This window comes from Corythoichthys intestinalis, chromosome 1 (assembly GCF_030265065.1).
Source record: "Corythoichthys intestinalis isolate RoL2023-P3 chromosome 1, ASM3026506v1, whole genome shotgun sequence".
Classification (NCBI taxonomy): Eukaryota; Metazoa; Chordata; class Actinopteri; order Syngnathiformes; family Syngnathidae; genus Corythoichthys; species Corythoichthys intestinalis.
The window spans coordinates 21,570,982-21,597,653 of NC_080395.1; the positions used below are offsets into that span (position 1 = coordinate 21,570,982).

General features: G+C 37.9%; 1 protein-coding gene across 1 annotated transcript in view; it reads left to right on the forward strand.

Moving 5' to 3' along the window:
• The window catches only part of itfg1 (integrin alpha FG-GAP repeat containing 1), a 303,430-nt gene that overhangs the window by 47,872 nt on the left and 228,886 nt on the right, over window positions 1–26,672 (forward strand). Inside the window, exon 7 of the mRNA XM_057853607.1 lies at window positions 16,656–16,705. Within this exon, the coding sequence (XP_057709590.1) occupies window positions 16,656–16,705 (50 nt within the window). The remainder of the gene's footprint in view (window positions 1–16,655; window positions 16,706–26,672) is intronic.

Genomic DNA, 26,672 nt, shown 5'->3' on the forward strand with positions numbered 1-26,672 from the left:
GTCATTAGTGCTGTGTACTGCAAATATGTTGTGCATATTGGTGATATTAATGCATGGATTCTCTAGATGTACACCAAGAGCTACGGCATGTAAATAAAATGCTTTCCGGTATCTTGTCTCATATCTTTGAGTTGCAAACCTTGCATGTTGCTCTTGTCGTCTTGCAGATTCCATCAAAAAGATAAATATTGTGCCCTAACGCAATCTTCTTTAGAAATGCCTCTGGAAGGCAATGGAGTGGCTTCAGCTTTCGTCTCATACAAATACAAGCAACATGAAAAATAAGTTTTATTTCAGAAACAAATGGCACACTGTAATAAAAATCCAGATGTTCAAATGTAAACAATAGAGCCGTGAACAAATCATTTGCTACTCTAATTGCCATTCGAGTAGGCGTGGGAAAAACTAATGAACAAATCCAAAAGGAATATTGTCCGTATGCAGGGGAACAAATTGCCTCTTTAGATTATCTACTGTGTGGGTTGTGATCGACCGAACATGATGTATACGTCTGAATCCATCATAGCAACAAATGAAGGGAGTTTGTCAACTATGGAGAGCGACGGTTTCCACAGTGATCTTAGTTTATTGTATGAGCTGTCCAGAATGACATCGCTATCAGCCAAATTTGGATGAATCTAGCTTAAGCCACAATAAATCGAGGGACCCTGATTCAAGTAACTCTGTTTCAGAGCACACATATCCACTCACGTTCCCATCAGACGTTGCCCTATCTGTTAAGAAGAAGGCTAAATAGCAAACCTGGTCTTTATCCCCCTCAGTGTGCCTGAGCAAAATGGAATACAGAGATATAATGTTGCTTGCTCGAGTCAAACAGTCAGCAGAGGCCCCTTAAATTGCTTCCAATCCCCTTAACAAATCTGATGGAGAGGCTATGAATAACTTGCAGTGCTCATCTGCCATGATTCCCTGTCTCTCCTCTGCTCCCCGAGAAGTCAAAACCTCTATCAACATGAATTAGCTGAGTATGTGCCACCTTTTCAGCTTTTGTGTCATATTCGGTAGATGCTGGCTTTCAGAGTGTTTTTTTTTTTTTTTTAATACTCAAGATAAACTGCAGCCTGCTATTACAGATGCAAAATAGAGGGTAATTTTGACGAAGTGATTTTTCTGAAGGTAATGTTCTCTATACTTTCGTGGCAAGTTGAGTAGTGATTGTCTGGTATAGACTTTAGCCTTAGAGCGAGGCTGTCTGGGAGAATCAATGTGTGGCATCAATGTCTCTTTTCCTGTGTTTTCTGCTGCAGTACATCAGATTTTTGTTTGTTTGATTTTTGTTTTGAAATGTGCTGCACTCTTACAACTTTTGTTTAGGTATTTTAATTAGGGCTGTCAACATTTTTATTTAATTAATTAATCATAATTAGTCGCAAGTCAATCTTAGGGGTGTAACGGTACACAAAAATCTCGGTTTGGTACGTACCTCGGTTTTGAGGTCACGGTTCGGTTCATTTTCGGTACAGTAAGAAAACAAAATGCAAAATATAAATGTGCTAGTTGTTTATTACACACTTTTGTGCTTTCAACAATAGGAACATTAGCCTATACAAAGCTAGAATTCTGCTCAAAAAGTAGCGGGTATTTAAAGATAATCCAACAACAATTTGCCTTTCAGACCCCGCGTATTGGTCAGCTTTCTTTCTGAAAGAAATAGGAAAAAAGAAGTCCTGTGCTAAAGAGAAAAGCAATCCCAATGACAAAGATTTTAACATGTATTTTACAAATAAAATGCCTTAATTAAACTTTTTTTTTCATATGAACGGTTTTCAAAAGCTTTGTTGGTGGATTTTCTCAAGTTAAAGCGCCACACAGAAATTAATAAATTTAATTGTGTAAGCAGGATGTGTGTATTATTATTATTACGGTATTTAATTACAGGTCTTTTAGCTCATTTCAATTTATTTTATTTAAATGGGCTATTATTTATTTTATTATGTGTATATATTTTACAATTGTATATTTTATGTTGTATAACTTTAGTTCCTATGTGAATATTAGTTCCTACTTGTTTTGTTTTGGTAGGAGGGTTTTGTATTGAACACGGGGCCATGTTGGTTATTATTATAGCAGAGAAGACAGCAGTAAATCAACAAAGTCAAGTCAACTGTGCCCCGATCTACCACTCAAGAGATCTGATGGACTGAAAAAGTAGGTTACAATTGCATATTAGTTTGAAAATCGACCGTATCCACTGTATTTTTACACGAGTGACTTCCAGCCCAATCCTAGCTACCAGTAGTAGTATTGACGCAGGAGGGCCACGCCTCGCGTCAAATAATAAACTCTGCCGTTCTTTTCGCGTGCGTCGCGTTGAGCCGCTTCTGGGACGTGTCTAACACGTGGCCGCACTGCGACTGGTGTGCATTGGCTGATTGATTCTAACGCCCTCGTTTCACTGTGTTCTTACGGTGGCCACATTGTCGCGCCGTTGACGTTTCTGGGTTATACTGTCCTACCCTGTTGGTCATCATTATAGTAGAGAAGATGGAGTAAATATACACAAAGAAACTTTAAACCGATCGACTCACAGCCTCGAAAAGTAAGGGTTATATTTCATCAGAAACTTGTTCGGTACGCGTCCATTCCGAACCGAGCACCACGTACCGAAACGGTTCACTACTATTACATGTACCGTTACACCCTTACAAACCATCTATAAAATATGCCATATTTTTCTGTAAATTTTTGTTGGAATGGAAAGATAAGACACAAGAAGGATATATACATTCAACATACTGTACATAAGTACTGTATTTGTTTATTATAACAATAAATCAGCAAGATGGCATTAACATTAACATTTTGTTAAAGAGATCCATGGATAGAAAGACTTGTAGTTCTTAAAAGATAATTAGTACAAGTTATAGAAATTTTATATTAAAACCCCTCTTAATGTTTTCCTTTTAATAACATTTGTAAAATTTTCAATCAAAAAATAACTAGTATCTCGCCATTGTTGATGTCAATAATTACACAATGCTCATTGTGCTGAAACCCATAAAATCAGTCGCACCCAAGCGCCAGCAGAAGGCGACAAAACACAAAAAAACACATGTAACAAGTAGACATGACACTGCTGTCATTTTATTCTGAGCAGGGCAAGTGCGTTAATTGGGTCAAATATTTTAACGTGATTAATTTTAAAAAATGAATTACCGCCCGTTTACACGATAATTTTGACAGCCCTAATTTTAAGGTTTTGAAGGAATACCACTGGTTGATTACATATGTGTTGATATATCACGTATATGAATACTGTTTGCTGTTTTTGGTGATCTGTTCATTTCATTTGCCACATACCAGAAGGAAGGATGAAATGCAGTGAGTGTTTTGAGTTCCGTGTGTAGTCAAGACATTGGAATGGAATGAGGAGCAGAAGTGTTTGCACTCTTTGTTATTTTGCAAGTTCGCCCACTTAGAAAATAGGTAGAGGTCTGACATTTCAATTGTAGATGCATGTCCTTTCATAGAGACATAATCTAAAACAAATAGTGAAATAACATTGAATGATTTTTTAAATAATTTATTTGTTGTAATTTACTGGGGTGCATCGGTATTTGTACCTCTGAGAGTCAGCAATAATTATGACATTCAGAGTTTTCAGTCTACCTTAAAAGGTCCACCTTTACCAACAACAGCCCACCACCTGTTTGAGCTCATTATTGTCACCCGTGCACCCCACGGTCAGTCATAATCCAACTGCTACCATGGGCACGTAAAATAGCTGTCCAAAGACACCAGAGACAGAATTGTCGACCTTTACAAGGCTGGACAGGGTTAGGGGGCAGTTGCCAAGCAGCTTGGTGAGTTAAGATCCACCTTTGGAGCATTTATTTGAAAATGGAGGAAGCTAACCATGAATGTCAATCTCTCTCAGACTGGGGCTCCATGCAAGATCTACCTCATAGTCTCAATGATCCAAAGATTGGTGAGGAATCAGCCAAGAACTACACAGGAGAAGATGGTCAATGACCTGACCAGGTTACTTTTGGTAATACACAAAGACGTCATGTTTTAAAATCATGCATGGAATGGAAGGTTCCCCTGCTTAAACCAGCACATGTCCAGGACTGTTTTAAGTTTGCCATTGACCATTTGAATGATCCAGAGGATTTATGGGAGACAGTCATGTGTTCATATGAGATCAAAATTGAACTTTTTGGTCTTAATTCCACTCATAGTGTTTGGAGGGAAAACAATGATGAGTACCATCCCAAGAACACCTTCCCTACTGTGAAGCATTGGGATGGTAGCATGATGCTTTGGGGGTGTTTTCCTGCTTATGGGACTAGACGACTTCACCGTATTCAGGGAAAGGATGACCAGGGCCATGTATTGTGAGACTTTTGGGAATAACCTCCTTCCCTCAATTAGAGCATTGAAAATGGATCGTGATTGGGTCTTCCAACATGACAATGGCCCGAAGCAGACAGCCAGAATAACCAATGACTGGCTTTGTAAAAATCATATCAAGGCCAAGCATATCAAGGTTCTTGAGTGGCCAAGCCAGTCTCCAGGCCTTAATCCAATAGAAATCTTTGGATGGAGCTGAAACCTGGTGTTTTTCAACGACAGTCCCGAAACCTGACAGATCTAGAGAAGATTTGTGTGGAGAAATAGGCCAAAATCCCTGTTTCCATATGTGAAAACCTGGTGAAGAACTATAGAAAGTGTATGACCACTGTAATTGCATCTATGATTGAAATTTCAGACCTCTACCTATTTTCTAAGTGGGTAAACTTGCAAAATCACAAGGGGTGAAAATTCTTCTGCTCCTCGCTGTATCACATATTAATAAATAAGAAAACACTCAACACTTAAATTGTATTTAACACTTTTTTGTTATGCATGGGTTTAGCATAATACTGCAGATAAGATTTTAAGATATTTTAATCATGAAATTTTATTGGGATAAAAATAGCCACATCTATTCTGCAGAGATACTCTTGACAGATCACAAACGTTACAGACAGAACAACGGCAACTGTTCATTAATTTGGGCAACGTAGCCGTGTGGCGCAGAGGCGGGCATGTGTAGTTTGTTTGTTCATGCACTCGCTTGTGTAGGCGGGACAGTTTATCCTTTCAAGTTTCATGAGACAAAAGACATGCATCGGAGAGCTGAAATAATTAAGCAATTGTAGATTGTCTCTTTTTGTAATTAAGATATTTTCCATGCTTTGTTGTGACTTGTAATGCACGGCTGTATTTTTTAAAGGTGAACGTCCTTGTTGCATTGACTATTTCTTCCTGTGTGATTCCTTTTGTGCATCCTTTGGCTCCAGCCTTCGTGCCGAGCGTACCTTTAATTACCCTGCGACACGACATAACACTTAGCACTCAGAATCCCTGCCGTTACACAAGTGCCGCCCGCCCACCCACACAAACACATTTTTAAACTCTGTTATATATGCTACTTTCCCTGAGTGTTTGAGACAGCTTCACTCACTCACTCACTCACTCGCTGGGGTCGCTAATGCTCATGCTAAGATCAACTGCAGCATCCAATTTTTGTCTGTGGTTCACTTGTCAACTCAAAATTGATATGACATGGAGTGTGTAACAGCATGCCAGTGTAAGCTCAAGATTGTAAAAGACACTGCAAGAATGGGTTGTGTATTTCTTCTAAGTGGTTTTCAAGGCCATCTGAACCAAACACAACTGGAGAATACAATCAAATAAGGCTAGGATCATCCAATCAAATCAAGGTACCTTGATTTAGGGTTGGATGTGCTTATAATGAAATGCACGAGTCTAAAATACGTACGCTACAAACCACTTTTTATTAGGTCATTTATTTGGTTTGGTCTTAAGGTCACAGTTCAGTTTAGGTGAAAAGAAAAAAGCAAAACAAAGTGTATGCTTTTCTCAAGGGTTGTTCCGATCATGTTTTTTTGCTCCCGATCGTTTTAGTTTGAGTATCTGCCGATCCCGATATTTCCCGATCCGATTGCTTTTTTTATTGCTCCCGATTCAATTCCAATCATTCCCGATAATTTTTCCCGATCATATACATTTTGGCAATGCATACTGTATTTGTTTATTATGACAATAAATCCTCAAGGTGGCATTTACATTATTAACATTCTTTCTGTGAGAGGGATCCACGGATAGAAAGACTTGTAATTCTTAAAGGATAAATGTGACTTTGTATATTGTGACTAAATATTGCCATTAGTGTATTTGTTGAGCTTTCAGTAAATGATACTGTAGCCATTTAACTGTTCTGCCCAAATGCATGATGGGAAGTGTAACCATTACTGTGCGTAGTGGCACCAATTGATATATCTTCTCTGCGTTGGGAAATAACATAGGGTGTTAAAAAAAAAAGATCAACTACTACCTTTCTTCCCCACATTGATGTCCATGATAATTCTAATTGTTGAGAGAGGGATTGTAAGGTTTTAGCCAATTAAAATAAGGCTCCAACGACTGTCAAAATTCACTCTACTCATTTTACGCTGCCTTTTAGCTCTATATATAGGGAAAACGGCGCCATTATATATTGAACACGACAATGCGTGAGTAGGTCGTGCAGCGCATGCGTTAATTGCGTTAAATATTATAACGTGATTAATTTTTTAAAAATTAATTATCGCCGTTAACGCGATAAATTTGATAGCCCTACTTTAAGCCAAAACTAAAGACTCTGAATGAGTGTAAGACATTTTGTCTGTAACATTAAATACAATTAGAAAACGATTTAATTAAAATATATATATATATATATATTATATACATATATATATGTTAAAAAAAAAGGCATGTCCGATATTTTTTTGCCGATTCCGATACTTTGAAAATGAAGTGATTGGACATCTTTACTTTTCTCTAAATACATTTCATGAAAATTGAGTTTTCCTAGGATTTATTTTAAACTACTAAGCAATAAAATACTCAATAAATGGAAAATTGTCAGATAATAGATACAATAAAATGTAGAAATGAATGCTTTTTGAATTTTTTAGGAAACTGCCGTGTCCATAATTTTTTATTTAGTCAGGAAGGGAACAATGAATACAGCCTGGTGCAACGTAACACTTTATAAAGTATAAATTATTATGCTATAAAAACAGTAATAATGCAGTTTGTTATTACTTTGGCTCCATTTAAGTAGCCTAGGGAAGATTGATTAGGTGCTGCTGGATATTGTTTTCACATTGTACTATTTTTCCCCCTCTGCCCTACTGATATTATACTATGATGCCATTCCAAACGATTTAACAAGTTTGGCATACCGCCAAAAGAATATCTCTAACCTGATGTCGTCCAGCCAGAGACTGTGCTGCACTTTTTTACTGGAGGAGACAGGGGAAAAGAAAAAGCATTGCTTCCTTGCAAAAAGTAAATGTAATTAAAATATTAGTAATTTTTGTGTCCATAATAGTGGTGTATTAATGGGTAAACCTTCTAAAATAGGCGACTGTCTAGATTTTAGGAGAAGTCATCAATTACTACGTTCCTATCGCAGTCGATTGTTGTTTTCACAGAATAATCCTTTAGTAGCACCTGTACCGGAATTTAATTGACTTCAGCACAAAAGTCGCACAAGTCATGCATCCAGAGTCAGTCTAAATACCAGGTCTCTAAGGGAACAGGCCATTTCTGTTACGTAAGTGTTTTACTTTTGGTAAACGTTTTATCTATGCTTCTGTTGATTAAGGTTAACACAAATGAGTCCCGGGGTAGCAGTAAACATCAGTAGTTAACTTAAAGAAACTGCCTTAAAAATGAGCGATTGTGGCAGCAGATGGTTTTATATGACTTGCTCATAGCTCTTGATAAGGCTGGTTTAGGATGTAAGTAAAGCGACGAGCTTTTTGGAATAGCCTATTTCTTGAGTTACTCAAATGGAATGAAGCTCCCCATCTTTTACAAAATCAAATATCTGAATGGCTGTCAAAAGATAATTTATATTCAAAATAAAACAGGAGTTTGCTTTTCTGGGAACATCTAAAACCAAATCATCAAAGTGATATTACTGGATTTTTTCGAAAAATTCCGAAAAATAAACCCAAAACATCAGTCTACCATAAGTGGACGACTACTGAACCGATACTACCAAGGCAAATTAGGTCTGTGTTGTGTTCATTTAGTCGCCAAAAGAAGACCGTAAATCTAACATACAAAGGATTGCAGTCAGTGGTTATCCTGTTGAGTTGGATTCAGTGAACCGATGCAACCGAATTATCTGTTGGAGATGTTTTTGTTGAGTTTGCTGGCTCTAATCAGTGAGCTGATGTGACTACATAATCTGAGTGCACAATTCAGTATGATAAGTAAGATATTTTTGAGAGTTCTTAAAAACCGTTTAACTGTCCATTATTTGGAAAAATTTGACTACGTTTGTACCAAATATACTCTGGTACTAGGGCTGCGCAATGTGGCCTTATGTACTTATCACTTAACGAAACAATTTGAAAATCTGAATCAATGCATGAAATACAAATTAGCCATTTCTAGATGATTTATTTACCAGCTTTCAATTTAACATATGTAACAATTGTACATGCAGTATAAAAATTAAGTACATAAAAAAACTCTTGTAAACAACAAGCATTCAAGTATGCACATTTATAACAGCTTGTATGACTTCAACAATCAACAACGTTAAAATATCAATATGGCCACTGTGCAAAAATGTCATTGTAACACAAATGACTTAAAGCAAGAGGAGCTTGAACAGTACACTTCAAACAGAGAACCGAGTATCACACAACACTTTTGTTCATGGCTGCTGTAAAATGATTACTCAACACAAGTGTTTACTTTCAGGTTTTTTTTTTTTTTCCAAAGCATTTTCTGAAGTACGTGCACGCACACATGCACCCCCCCCACCCTCCCCCGCACGCACATTAAGCTATACTGATCCAACTCTGTCTTATGCCTATGAAACATGAGCAGTAATGACACAGAATAAAGCAAGCACATATAGAAAAATAGCTGTGGCCATTTAACGGTCATAGTACCGACTGCACCGTTGGATTATCCTTTATGCTGAATGCTGTACTATCATAACGTCTATCAGAGAAAACGCACACACCCACGCAGATACAAAATAACACGGCATACTGATTGCTAGATGCAGTCCTTGGAAAATCCATTCATAAACTTCAACCGCTTTGACAAGGTTAGAGCCACTGTCACAGGTGGTGATAGCGACTTCATCCTTCTCAAAATTTTCCAGACATCCTAAGTCGAGTTCTTTCTTGGCATCAACACGACATTATGAGCGTCGCCTAATGCTATACTCGAAATGCCTGTGGCCTGGCTACCAGTAGCCGTTTCACTATTATCCGACTTCATCACGTTCACTTGTAGTGTTTGACGCTAGCGTTAGCATACCGGACTTCTGTTTGTTTGAGTTCCTGATAGCCATGTGAAATTACACCTAAACACATGGTTGTTTTCTTAAAGGCGAATGAGCACAGCCAAACAACACGTAGTCAAAGGGAGCTGAAAAAACTTTATTTTTTGTTAAATTAAAAAAACAAATTTACCTACGCGGTCAAAGTTGTGTCGGTCATCGTGAACCATCTCGGTAACGATACATTTTCGGTAAACCTATCTGGTACGGCTATTTGCAGTGCAGCTCAGATAACAGATACTTAAAGTGCTTCCAAGTGCTAAATCCTTATTCTAGTAAAATGAAAGGACAGTAAAGCCTGAGTTATGCTCCTGCCTTGCGGTGACGGCAAAGTGACTGCGGCGTCAATGAGCATTCGATAGTTCTGCGGTGAGGGAACACATTGCTCTGTAATTAACCGCCAAGCCACCAGAGGGTTGTGGCATTGCGTTTGTACGGTTTTGGGGCATGCTTGTTGACTTCGTGTAGTAACGGAGAAAAAATAAACAATGGAATATGGAACGCTTGAATGTGGATCTTCAGCTCTTCAGCATTGAATAAATGTTGATCATACAAATGTTGAGGAGCAGGCAACACAGAAGACGGTTTCAAGATGGTCTGTCGGACTTTTGCTGCTGCTCTGAGACTTCTAGCCTCGGGTGGAAACCAGCAAGCTGTGGCGGCTAGCTTCAAACTGGCGTCGAGCACTGCGTCTAGCGTTTTGTCCGAGGTCTGCAAAGCCCTCCAGCCCGATTTGTTTGCCGTATCCTACAACCAACCAGTGGGAAGCCATAGCAGATTTCTTGCGGCTATGGAATTTCCCAAACTGCGTTGGAAGCCTTGATGTTAACGTTATCATAAAAGCACCAAGGCACTCTCAATCAGTGATGATGTATTTGAGTGTGAACTGTCTGTTGTTGAAAATTAAACATCAAAACGACTCTTTTGACACCCAACCTGTGCTTTATTTTTCATATATTTGAAGTGTGACACGTAAATAAGCCACAGGCTCACAGCAAATATTTGTACACAATTAAGGATGAAGTGCACCAACCAAGAATATGACATAAAGTGATAAAAAGCTGTCAGATTTGGCCGACTTGGTCACCTCTTTGTGTGGCATTCGATTCCAAACACACACATACTGGTCTCGGTGATTCTTCCATTTTGTTATTCAATCGCTGGCTGACCTCCAGTCCCGTATTTTCAGCAATCTTCTCCTACGAATTGCTTGCCATATGGCAATCTTCATAATGTCTTGACGTTGTGGAAATTGTCGTACTTGCTCTTCGTTGATACTCTTGTTGGTTTGGTCCACTTTTGCGTGTTACAAAATCATGTTTGACAATGGCGGTGGTTTCGCGCTGAATCGGAAACAACAATCTCAACGGACCAATCACAGTCCATTTCCAAAACGTCACACGCGTTGACGCGACGAAAATTGAGAAGGAGCAAGAAAGGCTACAGCGGAGGGTCATAAATCCGGTCTTCCTTGACGGCGCAGGTCGATGCGGAAGCAAAACTCAGCCTTACACAAATGTTCATCAAGCCAAATTTTTAACAAATATTTTTTTTCTAGTTGAGTTCACTTCGGGGTTTGTGTGAACAGTGTAGCAAGAAGTAAAACTAGGTGAAATATCTTTTCTTTTCAAGTGAGAAATGGCTGCTCTGCAAATCATGTTGCAAAGTGAAAGCAGAGAGTAGTGAGGTTTCACAAGGAAAAGTGTGGACTGAAAAGAAGTTGAACTACCGCAAGCGTCTCATTCAGCAGAAAAGCATTTTAATGCTGTGGCAATGGCACGAAGACTCAAAATGGGAATAGGAATTGGTATATTATTGCAGGAGAGCACAAAAGATTGAGAGAGGAGTAACGAGCTGTCACGCAATAAGAAACCTGACCGCGAGCAAGTTTAAGATTTCATTCAAACGCTCCCCCAACTATCAAAAATGAATGCGTCAGTGCCGTCGTTTCATCCAAGTATAGCAGAAAGCTTGCAATGCAAAAAAAATGTGCTTGAGAATTTGTGAAGTCAATCAATGAGATTATATGGAACGAAAAGATGTGCAGTGTTAAAAATGCAAACTGGCATATACTAGTATTTATAGTACATGAGACAACAAATATCAGTGCACAAAATTTCAGGCCTATATGTTACATACAATTGACAACAGCGAGGCTGAAGCCTGCAAAAGTGTCGACATGATTGACAAGAAGTCGTGGAGTGGAGGCGAGAGTTTTTCAGAGATAAAACTTGGCGAGATGATGCCCCGCAGGGAGAATGTGGAGTGTTTACCAAATGATCAGCTCTCTCCACCGAAGCTAATCAGCCAATCACGGCTGGATCCTGCCTAAAAGGCCTGATTGGCTGATTAAGGCAAAACTCATCAACACGACCCCCTGCGCGTCAATGACTTGCTTCCTTGAATCTTTAAGTTTTTTTCCCCTCCCCCAGCCTGTCAGGATGCCATCCTTTGTACTCACTTAAAATTGAGATCCCTCTTTCTCCCTCAACCTGTCTGGATGTCATACTTTGTGCTCACTTAAAATTGCAATTCCTCTCAAATACTGCCTGTGTTTTGTTTTGTTTTTTGTTTTTTTTCACTTCGTTGGTCGTTGTTTTTATGAATTGCTGGTGTGATGATCTAATTTTCTTCATGGATTAACAAAGCTATTCATCTGCAAAAAATACTTACACGTGAATCATTTTAATCATTATGAACTTTAGATCAAAAAGTGCTACATAATTTTTTTTAAATCATCAGATTTTTTCTTTTAGTTTGAATCTGTGTGATTGAACCGTACTTTACCAACTTAAATTTGCATCTATTGAATGAATGAAGGAATCGGCAACGGGGTTCTCCAACTTACTATTGATTGTAGGTAGGCCTAGAAGATTTTTGTTGCTAATATAACACAACTGAATCACGGATGTTCAGATGATTGCAATTTTTATTTATCATTGTTAGCTGAGATTAGGCCTGTCGCGATAACAAATTTTAGTGTGCGTTAATGTATCTCATAAATTATTGCGATATGCGATGTTATTGTGCCCCCCCAATTTATTTATTTTTTTAAACGAATTTACAATAACACAGTGAGAATACAGTATATATTAGTCGATCGAGTACGCAATAAATATTTACTCTTAAATTCAAAAATACTTTTTAAGAAATCACAACTAAAAACAATAGACCATGCCTCTTAAGTAAAAGACAACAATATTAATACCGCACAGAAACACAGAATAAATAAAATGTATTTTTCACGAAAAAAAGATAAAATTGCACTTAATAACTTAAGCATTTAGGCAAATGAAAACTTTTCCCCTCATAGCTTCTGCTATGGTGTTCCATAGGGATGCAGCGATACAGTTAAGTCACAGTTCGGTACGATTTTCAATACGGGGGACACAATTTTTTATCCGATTGAATACATTTAATGCTCTGGGGGAAAAAAAAACAAAAAAACAATTGTATATTTTTTTCTAACGAGCAAAAATTAAATTTGCCATTATAAAAACATGCATTTTAGTGCATAATATTTATGTTCTTACTTCTTACTGATCTGAAGAAATTTTGTATAAAAGTGCTGAGAACAATCTTTACTGTTTGTAAAGTGAGGCAGGGCACACTGTTGATTGCTACAGCTCTCTTAGCAGCCAGGTTTACTACATGAGCAAGACATCCTATTTGTGGTCCGAATCCATCTGTGTCACGTACTGAATTAATAATATTTGTAGCATTGTCTATAGTCACTGGTATGGATTGATTTGGCCTTCTTAACTTCCATTCAGTCATTGTGGTTTATAATTCATCGTTGTTGTATATGGACTACATGTCCCATAATCACTCTGGGCTCACGTAGCCAATGGCACGGGACATAGCACATCTAGTTTGCTATTTCATGATATCTAGTGTGTGCGCACATAAAAAAGTTGAAAACGCCATAGTCGCGTTTGCTCATTACTACACAACACCAGCATATGACAATCGACTTTCATAAACAGGACGAGTTTGAAGCATAGCGCTAGTAATTTGCCACTCAATGTTCATCATGTCAGCTGTCCGTTGTCAAAGCAAGGTTGTTCGTAGCAGCCAAGTCGGTAACAATGTTTTGGCTGACTTCGTTGTAAATATCCGGTGTTGTACCGAAAAATAGCTGCCCCGCGTGAAAGGCCACCCCTGACGGGAGCGCCCACAGTCAACAACACCGGCACGCCGGAGATGGTCCACAGTCAATCCGGAGCACTGACGCGGCCGGTATACAATGAACAAAAGGATATAATGGAAACGATTGGCTCCGGCGCCATTTTTTGATGGGACCTGGAACGAAGATGCATTTTGCGTAGTTGGTAACAAGGAATCCGAAGTTTTAACAGCACGTCTGCCGCACGCGCGCACACATGTGCACGCAAGGCGATAAATCGCAGCAGAAAAATTACCGCCTTCATTTTTATTTATCATGCGATAAATGGAATTATTGTATATTGCGACAGGCTTAGCTGAGATGCATTACTTCAATGACCAACATGGCATGTTACAAAGACAAAGAAATGCTGTTTTACAAATGCACCATTGGGCTTCCCAACTTAGTTGACATCTATAACTGGCGACAACTCAGCTTTTATTTTTCAAAAAGTAACAAAATAATTGTTTTCCTGCGGACTCTGCACCGGTCCGGACTGGTGCAGAAGTAGCTGAGCCGAAAGACGAAGCTCTCGATTTACCAGTCGATCCTTCACTCACCTATGGTCATGAGCTGTAGGTCTTGACTCGGGCTGCAAAAGACAACATGTATCAAATACTTGTTCTCCACACTGTACGTAGTTCCTATGGAGTGTACTCATTTTTTTTGCCTGGGGTTTAGATATTAATGGCTATATTTTGAGGTATTTTGAGGGGAAAATAAATGAACTCTATTACAGTGCCTTGCAAAAGTATTCGGCCCCCTTGAATCTTGCAACCTTTCGCCACATTTCAGGCTTCAAACATAAAGATATGAAATTTAATTTTTTTGTCAAGAATCAACAACAAGTGGGACACAATCGTGAAGTGGAACAACATTTATTGGATAATTTAAACTATTTTAACAAATAAAAAACTGAAAAGTGGGGCGTGCAATATTATTCGGCCCCTTTACTTTCAGTGCAGCAAACTCACTCCAGAAGTTCAGTGAGGATCTCTGAATGATCCAATGTTGTCCTAAATGACCGATGATGATAAATAGAATCCACCTGTGTGTAATCAAGTCTCCGTATAAATGCACCTGCTCTGTGATACTCTCAGGGTTCTGTTTAAAGTGCAGAGATCATTATGAAAACCAAGGAACACACCAGGCAGGTCCGAGATACTGTTGTGGAGAAGTTTAAAGCCGGGTTTGGATACAAAAAGATTTCCCAAGCTTTAAACATCTCAAGGAGCACTGTGCAAGCCATCATATTGAAATGGAAGGAGCATCAGACCACTGCAAATCTACCAAGACCCGGCCGTCCTTCCAAACTTTCTTCTCAAACAAGGAGAAAACTGACCAGAGATGCAGCCAAGAGGCCCATGATCACTCTGAACTGCAGAGATCTACAGCTGAGGTGGGAGAGTCTGTCCATAGGACAACAATCAGTCGTACACTGCAGAAATCTGACCTTTATGGAAGAGTGGCAAGAAGAAAGCCATTTCTCAAAGATATCCATAAAAAAGTTTCGTTTAAAGTTTGCCACAAGCCACCTGGGAGACACACCAAACGTGGAAGAAGGTGCTCTGGTCAGATGAAACCAAAATTGAACTTTTTGGCCACAATGCAAAACGATATGTTTGGCGTAAAAGCAACACAGCTCATCACCCTGAACACACCATCCCCACTGTCAAACATGGTGGTGGCAGCATCATGGTTTGGGCCTGCTTTTCTTCAGCAGGGACAGGGAAGATGGTTAAAATTGACGGGAAGATGGATGCAGCCAAAGACAAGAACATTCTGGAAGAAAACCTGTTGGTATCTGCACAAGACCTGAGACTGGGACGGAGATTTATCTTCCAACAGGACAATGATCCAAAACATAAAGCCAAATCTACAATGGAATGGTTCAAAAATAAACGTATCCAGGTGTTAGAATGGCCAAGTCAAAGTCCAGACCTGAATCCAATCGAGAATCTGTGGAAAGAGCTAAAGACTGCTGTTCACAAACACTCTACATCCAACCTCACTGAGCTCGAGCTGTTTTGCAAGGAAGAATGGGCAAGAATGTCAGTCTCTCGATGTGCAAAACTGATAGAAACATACCCCAAGCGACTTGCAGCTGTAATTGGAGCAAAAGGTGGCGCTACAAAGTATTAACGCAAGGGGGCCGAATAATATTGCACGCCCCACTTTTCAGTTTTTTATTTGTTAAAAAAGTTTAAATTATCCAATAAATTTTGTTCCACTTCACGATTGTGTCCCACTTGTTGTTGATTCTTGACAAAAAATTAAAATTTTATATCTTTATGTTTGAAGCCTGAAATGTGGCGAAAGGTTGCAAGGTTCAAGGGGGCCGAATACTTTTGCAAGGCACTGTACTGTATATAAGCTGCACACAGACTATTCATTGTGTCAAAGTGTCATTTTGTCAGTGTTGTTCCATGAAAAGATATATTTAAATATCTGCAGAAATGCCATGGAGTGTACTCACTTTTGTGATACACTGTAGCTGTGCTGGACCAGGATATACTGTCGGACCCGTGGGTTGATTCCCACCACTTCCTGATTCCCCTTCCACGCCTTCAGCAGATGCATTTACCTCCCAAGATGCTCAGTTCCCAGCAATATTGTGGATGTTCATAAAGTTCTGCTATAATTGTTCCCCACTCAGTGCAATTATGATCGTACACTGTATCCACAGCTGCCGTATCAAACACATTATGTAAACAATTGACATACATTTTCTTAAATGGTGTGGCCAAACAAGACGTGTATTTAAAAAGCATGCAGTCAAAGAAATTATATCCAAACCAGGTGAATTTGTGCAGATGTTCCAGATCAAAACCTCTTTGCTCTTTGTTTTTGAAGCGATTGGTAAAAAAGTTGAAGTACATATGCCGTACTTATTTTAATGTTAATGCTTTGTAACGAAAAAACAGTTTCATAAAAAGGTGAACAAAGACAATCCATTGCACAGTGTTAGTGGTTTTAGACGTATTTCCTGTCCGTCAATTTTTATATGTAAGCTGAAACCTGACCAATGTGAATTTGTTCCATCATTATGGCTTTATTTATTATAATTTGCCCGACTTAACCGGTTACCTTTCCCCCTTTCAGATTTGTTCCTGACAACTGAAGGACCGAAGTTTGAGACGTGGATCAGCAAGGTACTTTTCTTGAGATAAAAAATCAAGCCCTCAAAAACACTAAGATTATTTCAATCTTAGTGTTTTTGAGGGCTTGATTTTCAACTTTATTTCAAAGTTTATTTGGCTTATTTTACACAAAATATGGTAGTACTATAGTGGATTTTTTAAGATTGGGGTTTGAACTAGAGATTTACCAGTTATTGGTGCCAATATTTGAAAATTTGACATATATCGATATCTGGCTTTTTTTTTTAAAGCCGGCCGGCCGATATGAAAAAATCTATTTAAACCAAGGTTATATATTTGTCATTTCTATTATTAGTTTTTCCATTAGTCTAGACCTGTTTTTATCTTCGTGGTTATATATTTTCTGTGGAAATTTTTCAGAGAGCTATTTATTTAACCTTTAATTCAACTTTATAAGAGATATGTCTGAGTCTGGGAAGTTATTTTCCATTTGTGTGATTCAATAAACATGCTTAAGGCTTTTCATTGAAGTTCAGTGTTTGCATTAGTCAATATTTTCCCGCCAATTTTTAAGCTTTTACTGCAAATAAATATCGTCTCCAAAAATCGGTTATCAGACCCTCTAACTACTAAGAATCAGTGTTGTTAATCTTACTTTAAAAAAGTAATTAGTTAGTTACAAATTACTTGTCCCAGAAAGTGATTTAGTTAGCAACTCAGTTACTTCAATGTAAGAGTAATTTGTTACTTGCTATTAGTTTTCATGTTCTACATGTTATGACATGATCCATCATCCATTTTATAACATCTTTTACATCAAATATGCTTATATTAACTGATTGAATTGAACTGGCTTTTTCATTCCTAAAAAAAACATAGGTCACCTATTTTACGTTTTTTAACATTTCACCTATATAAGAGCGTAATGGTATACAAACGTTTTCAAATGCTGTGAGAAAAAAGTTTTTTTTTTCCTGTTGTACTGAACCCACACCAAACCGTGACACCCGTACTGAGGTACGTACTGAACCATGACTTGTGTATACTGTCACAACCCTAATACAGATTCATATAGTTTTCAATATGCAGGTGAGGCTCTGAATCTCTTCCCTCTTCTATCTTTCATACCTGCCAAGTTGTATGGTTTCGGCATAATTTGTACAAGTGAGCACTGATTTTCAAATGTTTACGCCGTACGTTCAAAATCTGTGCATTATTTTTTTTTTGTTTGTTTTCTCCGTCACCATCATTTTGTCACAGTTTCGGCAACGAGACAATGTGCGTTACGATACGTTACTATGTTGATTGAATGATGCGAGAAAAGTCAGACACGGAGAGAGAAAAGTGTTGTGACGCTGGAGCAAACGCGATGCTAGGCTAAGTGGCTCCAATATTTCCTGACTGTAGCCAACAGGCTACAATCTACGCCTAGATATCAAACACTTATAGAACTACATGTGAAATTACAGACGGCGGCGTTAATAAACAGCCACCATTTTGAAGCAGTAGACTTCTCAGAAAGGCTCTGTTGTAGTGAACTTTCCTTGCGAACTTAAGTAACTTTTGATCTAAAATACTCTTAAATCGGCAAAATCTTGACTTGAATCTATCTTTAAATGATGAAACATTTTTAACATGTGGAAAGTAGACGGAAGGGAACTAATGCAAAAACGGTAGCAATTTTAACAACTTTAACAGTTGATTCACAACATTAAACGATTTCCAAACATAGCAAAGGTTACTTTTTTTTTTTTTTTTTTTTTTAATGAAAAAAACAAAAAAAACATGAAAGGTAACACCTGTTACTTTGCCAAGTAACTACCGCATTTTTCGGTCTATAAGTCGCAGTTTTTTTCATAGTTTGGCTGGGGGTGCGACTTATGTGTGAAATTATTAACACATTTTTATATCATTTCACATGTTATTTTGGTGTTTTGGAGTGACACTGATGGTTTGGTACACTTTTTAGCATGTTCTTTATGCTATAGTTATCGGAATAACTCCTAATAGCTATGTTGCGTTAACATACTGGCCACGTTCGCATTTTGTTGTCATGTAACATTATCATACCGTACACTTATCTTGTTCTATATTGTGCTTTTATTTTAAATTGCCTTTCAAGATAAAAATATGTTCTATGTGCTGGATTTTATCAAGTAAATTTCCCCCAAAAATGCGACTTATACTCCGGTGTGATTTATGTTTTTTTTTCCCTCTTCATTGGGCATTTTATGTCTGGCACGACTTATACTGAGATGTGACTTACGGTCTAAAAAATACGGTAATTACTCTTACCTTCAGGTAACTGAGTTACAAACTCAATTACTTTTTGAAAGACGAATTTGTAACTAATTAGTTACTTTTTAAAGTAAGATTAACAACACTGGTCTTAAAGATGAAGTCTGCAGAATGAAAAGTGACGAAAGCGGAGATTTTATTCTGCCAATTTGTTGCCGAACACAATTTGCCCGCAACTATTGCTGATCATCTCTCAGAATTAGCAAAAGAAATGACTCAAAGATTGCATCGGTAAGTTAATTTTATCAATTGAGCTTTTTAATTTTTAATTGGACACACTAACAAACTGCCTTCAAGTCAAACTGAACTGCGAGCTGAAGTGCCATGAAGTGCAGCCATCAAAACATGATAGAAATTGCCAAAAGTGCTACATACAATTATAACAAAAGTCACGGTTAAATTTAAGTAATCATGATGTAGCTGAAGATATTCATTGTTCTTTGATTGCACCAGGTTATATGTTACAATATTACCAGTAAATTCATATTATTTTAAAAACTGAGTTTTATTTTTGTTTCATATTGCACACTATATAGTACGTTGTAAGATTAGTCACCTATTTGTAAGGGCATACGTCCAAATTTGTAAGATTGCCAACGGCCTCGGGTTGACAGGTATGATCTTTTCTTTAGTTGTTTTGATTTAAAAAAAATAAATAAATAAAAAAAAAAAAACACTAGGTTTATGTCTACTTCATTCAAGAAAAGTTTAGGGCAAGTGACTATTTTTGGTAATACAAAACAAAAACATTATTATTATATTGTCGCATCTACAAGGACAACACCCACTTGGTGATTATAATGCATACTGAACAGGAAAACAGTCCATTATTTTCAATTAACCTGAACACCACGAACTGTATGTATAAAAAGTTGCCCGAGAGTTTAAGATGACGCTCGCCACGCTAAATGTTAATGCTAGCAAAAACGCTACTGCTATGCTAACGCTCCGAGCCACATAGCATCACGTTTGCAACGTTGTCACAACCCCCTTCCCTCCTCCCGCTACTCGCTCCGTGTCTATCAGACATCTCTCGTCATTCTACCAAATTGTAGTAACACAGACCTTCACATCCTCGGTAACGGTAATGACGTTGCAAAGATGGGAAAAGTAATTTGTCAGATTACTAACTCATGACAAAAATAATGCCGTTATACTCTTACGCCGTTATTAACAACACTGCTAATAATCGGTATCGGTTCTAAAAAACCCTATGTTGGTCGATCTCGGGTTTGAACCTCTTCTCTGGTTTTCTTTTTTTGAGTTCTACTTTTCTACTGTATTTGCTTTTGTTTTTTCCAGGTACTCTGGTCTCCTACCATGTTTCATAAGCATCCACATTAGGTTCATCATGTGTTAAAATATATTTGTTTTTTAGTCACTCAATTTTAACAACAGCTAAAATCTCATACAAAGTCAGTTTTCTTCAAGTGGTCTTATCAGAATAGTTTGAAGTAAAAATTTAAATTTTCTTTAGCAAGTCATACCTGTTTGATATCAAATGATGTACAACTTGCTATTGTATTATAACTCTCCCGCCCTCTTTTATACTCAGTAAATTAAAACAGCAATTTACAGCTTATCTTTGCTAGTGCACCGTCCATCAATTTTCTGTGGCAAATGCTGCTTTTCCTCATTAATTCCAAAACTATTTAATACTGTTTCAAACTCATTTTTCAATATTACCTATAAAATTCACTGACTTCCATGTGATTTCATAAAAATAGAAAAATACAGCAAAGGAATTAGGGCTGCAGCTAACGATTAATCGTATAAATGTCACATTTTTCAATTACCTTCGCAACTTGAAGTTGTTTTAGGCATGTTGTAAGTAACAATGAAGACAAAATGGATGACTGAACTTGAAAATATTTTTAATTACTGCTTCCTGACTTAACTGTAGTCTACAACTGTACTGTTTGAAGTACTTAAAACTTGTTAAAGTTTTTAATAAAGGTTCGGAGTATAAATCAAAAAAAGAATTTCTCAGGACACAAGTCAGACAAAAGTCCTGTTCATTCAAATTAAATAAAAAAGTCCTTCTGTTTGACTTTTTTTTTTTTTATTATTGTAGGGAAAGCACTAATATTATTCAATTCAATAAACTTTATCTATCCCTTGGTAGTTGGTCATAAATACAGTCCAAATCCAATTTCAAAGCACACTCTCTTGAATGACAATTTACAGTCTGAATTGGGAGTTGTGTTGAAAGGAGACTCTAAGCTTTTATATGAATGGGTTTATGTGTGTGGTGTCTTAATAAAAAGAAATGAGACAACTTTACTATCTAACAGTAACTCCAGTGCTCATATACTTCTCCAAAACAATACAAACGGACACTTAAGACACTGATTAGCATAATCGCTAACTATCTTAGCGCTCCATGCTAAGTTGTAATGTCTCATCAACAAAGAATACAATTGGCTGCCTTTACTCACCTCTGATGGAGGCACACTGGATCTAACAACACAAAAGTCAATCTAACTCTCGGACCGTCGAAATATTATTGATTCAGCAAACCAACCTGACTGTAGCAGTGACCTCTCTCTCTCTCTTGCTCTAACCACCGGCGCGCGCGCAACCTCACATTAGCCACAAACAAGGACCCAAACGGGACTGCTCATAGCTGCCGGCAACAATTGATTATCAAATTCGTCTGCAACTAATTTATTACAGTGTTCCTTCGCTACTTCACGCCCTCAGTGCATCGCAGATTTTTTTTCAACTTAAAAAAAAAAAAAAAAAAAAAAAAAAAAACACAGATAAGCTGTCCAGAGCTGATCACGCAGTGTCGCTCCCTCCCTCCCCCTGCTCTTTGTTCGTCAGGCAGGCAGTGCACGTGCACTTGAGTTGTTTATCAAAGTTAACGATGATTGACAGATGAATTTGTTTGATCTTGCCTGAGTATTGAACGTCTGAAACGGCGCATGCGTCAATTATTAATTTGTTAAACAGTTGCTGTGGCAACTCATTGTAAGTGAGCAGCTCCGAGCGGATTTCAGTAGACTCACTCAGTGAATGATTTAATAAAGCCGAACATTTTTCTACTCCTACTTTATTCCCTTTTAAAAATAATTTGGTGGGTTAACATGTAACATGTTTAAAACCTGTCATAATTATTTTATTTGAAGTGCTTAAAAACATGTATTAAATATATATGGCGGAAAACCCTCAGGTGACTTGAAGTTCCGCTCTTGAGACCCCCAATTTAGCCAACTTTCAAAATTGTCCGATATGCATGCGTGATACATCATTGGAAAGCTTAAAATCTCAATTTTCTGGGGGAAGAAAATTTTTGAACGGGAGGGCATTTAAAAAAAAAAAAAATGTTTATTAAACAGCAAAACCATGTCTGGAGGTGAGAGCACGCGAGAGCAGAATTACAGATGCCATGACTTTAACGAGATATGATCGCGTACTTACCTTGTTTTGATCCAAAAATTCCATGTTGCATGTATCACTGAGTGTTAAGACACATGTTTGAATGGATTTTATGGATGAAACATGGTAATATAACAAGGGTCGCGATGCAGAAATTGCAGACATCAAGGAGTGGTTGAGATTTTCTTTTTTATTTATTTACCCTTTTAAATGTTTTTTTTTAATTTTCATTTTTTCTTTGTTTGGATCGATTATACATCATCTAACATATAGGAGAAAATGCGACAGTAACAAAAAAAATACAATTAAGCAATAGTTATGAGGTAGAGATCTGTGACTTTTTTACAGACGCCATATGTGAGTGAATAATTTTTTAAAGTCTTTTTTTTTTTTTTTTTTAAACGAAATATTAGGCATCACTTAATGATTCTAAGCTAAAAACGACAGACGTTTTGAATAATAAATATAATTAATTACCTTCGTTTTATGGTTGGCTTGAAACAAAAGCTGTTGCGCGACGTCTGTAAACAGGAGTTTTCAGGGTAAAACGGACAAAATAAAAATATTTCGGGGGCTTCATGTGCCATGAATCTGCTATGGCAGCATATAGACATATTGTTCTATCGAACACAACAGTTGTTTTGGCTTATAATACAGCAGTTTCTTTTAAAGAGGAGTGCAAGAGCAGAAACTGCTTTTTCAGTCTTGTCTGTTTTCCGCCATATATTTATTTTTTTTAAATTATACTTTGGGGAAAAAGTGAAAAAAACATCTCATATTTTTGTCTCTTTTCAATGCTAAATCTTTGGGGGGAGGTGAAAAAACATATCTTTGTCTCTTATCAATGCTAAAGCTGAATAATACATTGAACACACACACACAAAGAAGTTTTTTTTTTTTTTTGAGGGGGGGTGCGCTACTTCGCGGTTTTTCACTTATGGCGGTGGGTTCTGGTCCCCATTAACCGTGAAAAACGAAGGATCACTGTAATCGATTTTAATCAATTAGTTGTTGCAGCTTTCAAAGGAATGCAAAAACACTGCCACGGATGCTGCCAATTCACAAACCCATAAAAAGCATTACTATATTTTGACTGAAATTGTTGATTTATTCGCATAAGTAGATGCTCTTATTTTTCAAATAGATGAGCCAAAAGTGGGTGTACCCCATTTAAATTAATGTATTCACAGAAGGAAGGAAGGCAGTAAGGATCATATAGGAAGGAGGAATAAAAAACAAGCTTAAAACAATCCTACTTAAAAGTTACATGATTAAATTGTGTTTGGTTGATGTAATTTTAATAAATGTGTAAATCCATTGAAATGAAAACAGCTTAGCTTGGCACTTACTGCTGAACAGCTAGCCGTTAGCAACAGTTCTGGCAAAGGTGGCATTAATTCACATACTGCATGTGCAAAGTTTGTCTAACTATTCACTTCCAAGATGGATTTTATGATTTTGTTGAGTAAGGAATTTTAGGACATTAAGGAAAGGTCTCAAAATTACATTGATAGGCACATATACAAAAATCCCCCAGTTTTTGCAGGACATAGGAACAACGCCCTACCCCCCTTGTAAAACAATTAATATACCAAAAACCATGATTCCACAAGCAGCTATATAAAACTCGTCTTACAATATTACACTTGAATATAGTTTAAAGAATGTATCTTTCGGTGAGTCGAGATTTATCACTTTTTCACAGTGTATAGTGAAACAAATACAGTGAGGAGCAGAAGTATTTGCACCCCCTGTGATTTTTGCAACTTTACCCACTTAGAAAATAGGTAGCGGTCTGAAATTTCAATCATAGATGCATTTCCACTTATAGAGACGTAATCTTAAGAAAAAATCCAGAACTCACATTGCATGATTTTTAAAATAATTTATTTGTAATTTAGTGGGATTTATAAGTATTTGTACCCCTGAGAATCTGCAATAATTATGACACTCAAATAGTTGTCAGTCTACCTTTAGAAAAGTCCCCCTTTACCCAATGAGTAACAACCCACCCATCCCCCTTTACCCCATGAGTAACCAACCACCACCTGTTTTAGCTCATAATTGTCACATGTGCACCCCACAGTCAGTCATAATCCAACTGCTACCATGGGCAAGACCAGAGAGCTTTCGGAAGACACCAGAGGAAAAAAATGTTGAGCTCCACAAAGCTGGAAAAGGTTATTGGGCAATCCGAAAACAGCTTGTTGAGAATAAAGCAACATTTGCAGCAATTGTTAGAAAATGGAAAAGGCTAAACACGACTGATAATATACCTCGGACTGGGGCTCCATGTAAAATCCCTCCTAGTGGGGCATCACTCATGATAGAAGCGTGAAGGCTCAGCCTAGAACTACATGGCAGGAGCTGGTCAATGACCTGATGAGAGCTGAAAGCACAGTTTCAAAGGCTAGTGTCAGTAGAAAACTACAGTGCAATGGTTTAAAATCATGCATTCCTCAGAAGCCAGCTGTTGAAGCCAGTACATGTGAAGGTCTGAATTTTGCCAGGGACCATCTGAATGATGAGGACGGGTCATGGGAGAAAGTCATGTGGTCAGATGAACTAAAGTAGAACTTCTTGGTGCAAACTTTACTCGATGTGTGTGGAGTAAAAAAGAAGGATGAGTACAATCCCAAGAACACCATCCCCACTGTGAAGTATAGGAGTGGAAACCTCATGGTTTGGGGCTGCTTTCTGCAAAGGGACTGGACGACTGTACTGTATAAAAAAGGATGAATGGTGAAATCAGATTTTGAGCCACAACCTGCTTCCCTCAGTCAGAGACTTGAAGATAAGTCCTGACTGGATCATCCAACATGACAATGATCTGAAGCACACAGCCAAGCTGACCAAGGAGGGGCTGCGTAAAAAAAACATATCAAGGTTCTGGAGTGGCCTAGCCAGTCTCCAGACCTCAATCCAATAGAAAATCTTTGGATGGAGCTGAAACTTCGTGTTTCTCAACGAAAGCCCTGTAACCCGACAGATTTAGAGAAGATTTGTGTGGAGGAATGGGCCAAAATCCCTGTTTCCGTATGTGAACACCTGGTGAAGAACTACAGTAAGCGTCTGACCTCTGTAATTGCAAGCAAAGGCTTCTGCACTAATCATTACAAATAAAATGATTTAAAAAATCATACAATGTGAGTTCTGGATGTTTTTTTTTTTTGTTTGTTTGTTTTTTGTTTTTTGATCATGTCTCCATAAGTGGAAATGCATCTATGGTTGAAATTTCAGACTCACAAGTAGCGCAAATCCTTCTGCTCCTCACTGTATATGGTAAAAAGGACCATAAATGTTTTTCAGCAAATGGTTTGAGTTACGTTTCACTACCTGTAGCTTGTGTTCTTAGCGGGAGGAGGCATTTATTTTTTTTTTGCAAACACATGAACAGAAGGACCTGACATTTATTTATAGCTGTTTTGCAGTAAACACGAGTGCATTTAGCAGTGCCCAGTATTCTTGAAACACAAACAACATTGCTCTGTTGTTGTCACAAACCGCCCACCCACAACCTAAAGGTGTTAACCCACCGATCAGAGACAATGATGAGTCATGAAGCACCCACACCTCTGTTCATTTGTGATCTGTAAAGCTTCAGTGGGCTGCGGAATTGTCGGTTGCTGCTGCAGGACTAGTTAATATTCCATCGGTGCAGAGCTAGGGGAGACTGTGTGGCTGTGTTTTTTATGTGTATGCATGTGTGAGTGTGTTGCGGATGGGGCCCTGCTTGAAATTCAGCAGGTTGAGGCACAAGGCGAACAGCAGTGTATCTTATCGCAGAAAGAGGGAATGGAAGGAGGCCCGGCAAAAAGAAACAGGGCGGGGGTTGGCAGTGAAATAGTAGCCAGACAGGGATAAAAAAAGAAGAGAAAATAAAGAGTGTTTATAATTTTCAAGCATCTGAATACCTCCCGTCTTTTACGGTCACCGAGGCTGTTTTCCCATTTAAGACATCGAAGGTGTCTTTCCTGTTGGAAAGTTTGTCCCACAGTAAAAGGAGAGAAAAAAATAATCTGTGCAAATAGCACTCTGGTTCGTTTGCACATTTTTATTCAAAATCAGCATAACCACTCCTGGAATGTGCCTTTCACATTATAAGTAGTACTGATATTTGAATGGATTTCGGCGGCTACTTTGAGATCTACTGTATACAACAGTTCTCAAAGGATTGAAGCTCACGGACCCCTCATTGCCTATTGCCCAAGGACTATATTTCTGTCAGCAATTAAACGTACTTATCGTGTATCATTGAAGGCTAGAGGAATTAAAACAAAATTGCGTTTTATTGAGAGAAATGAGTCAAAGTAGAGTGCGCTATTTTTACACATTGATG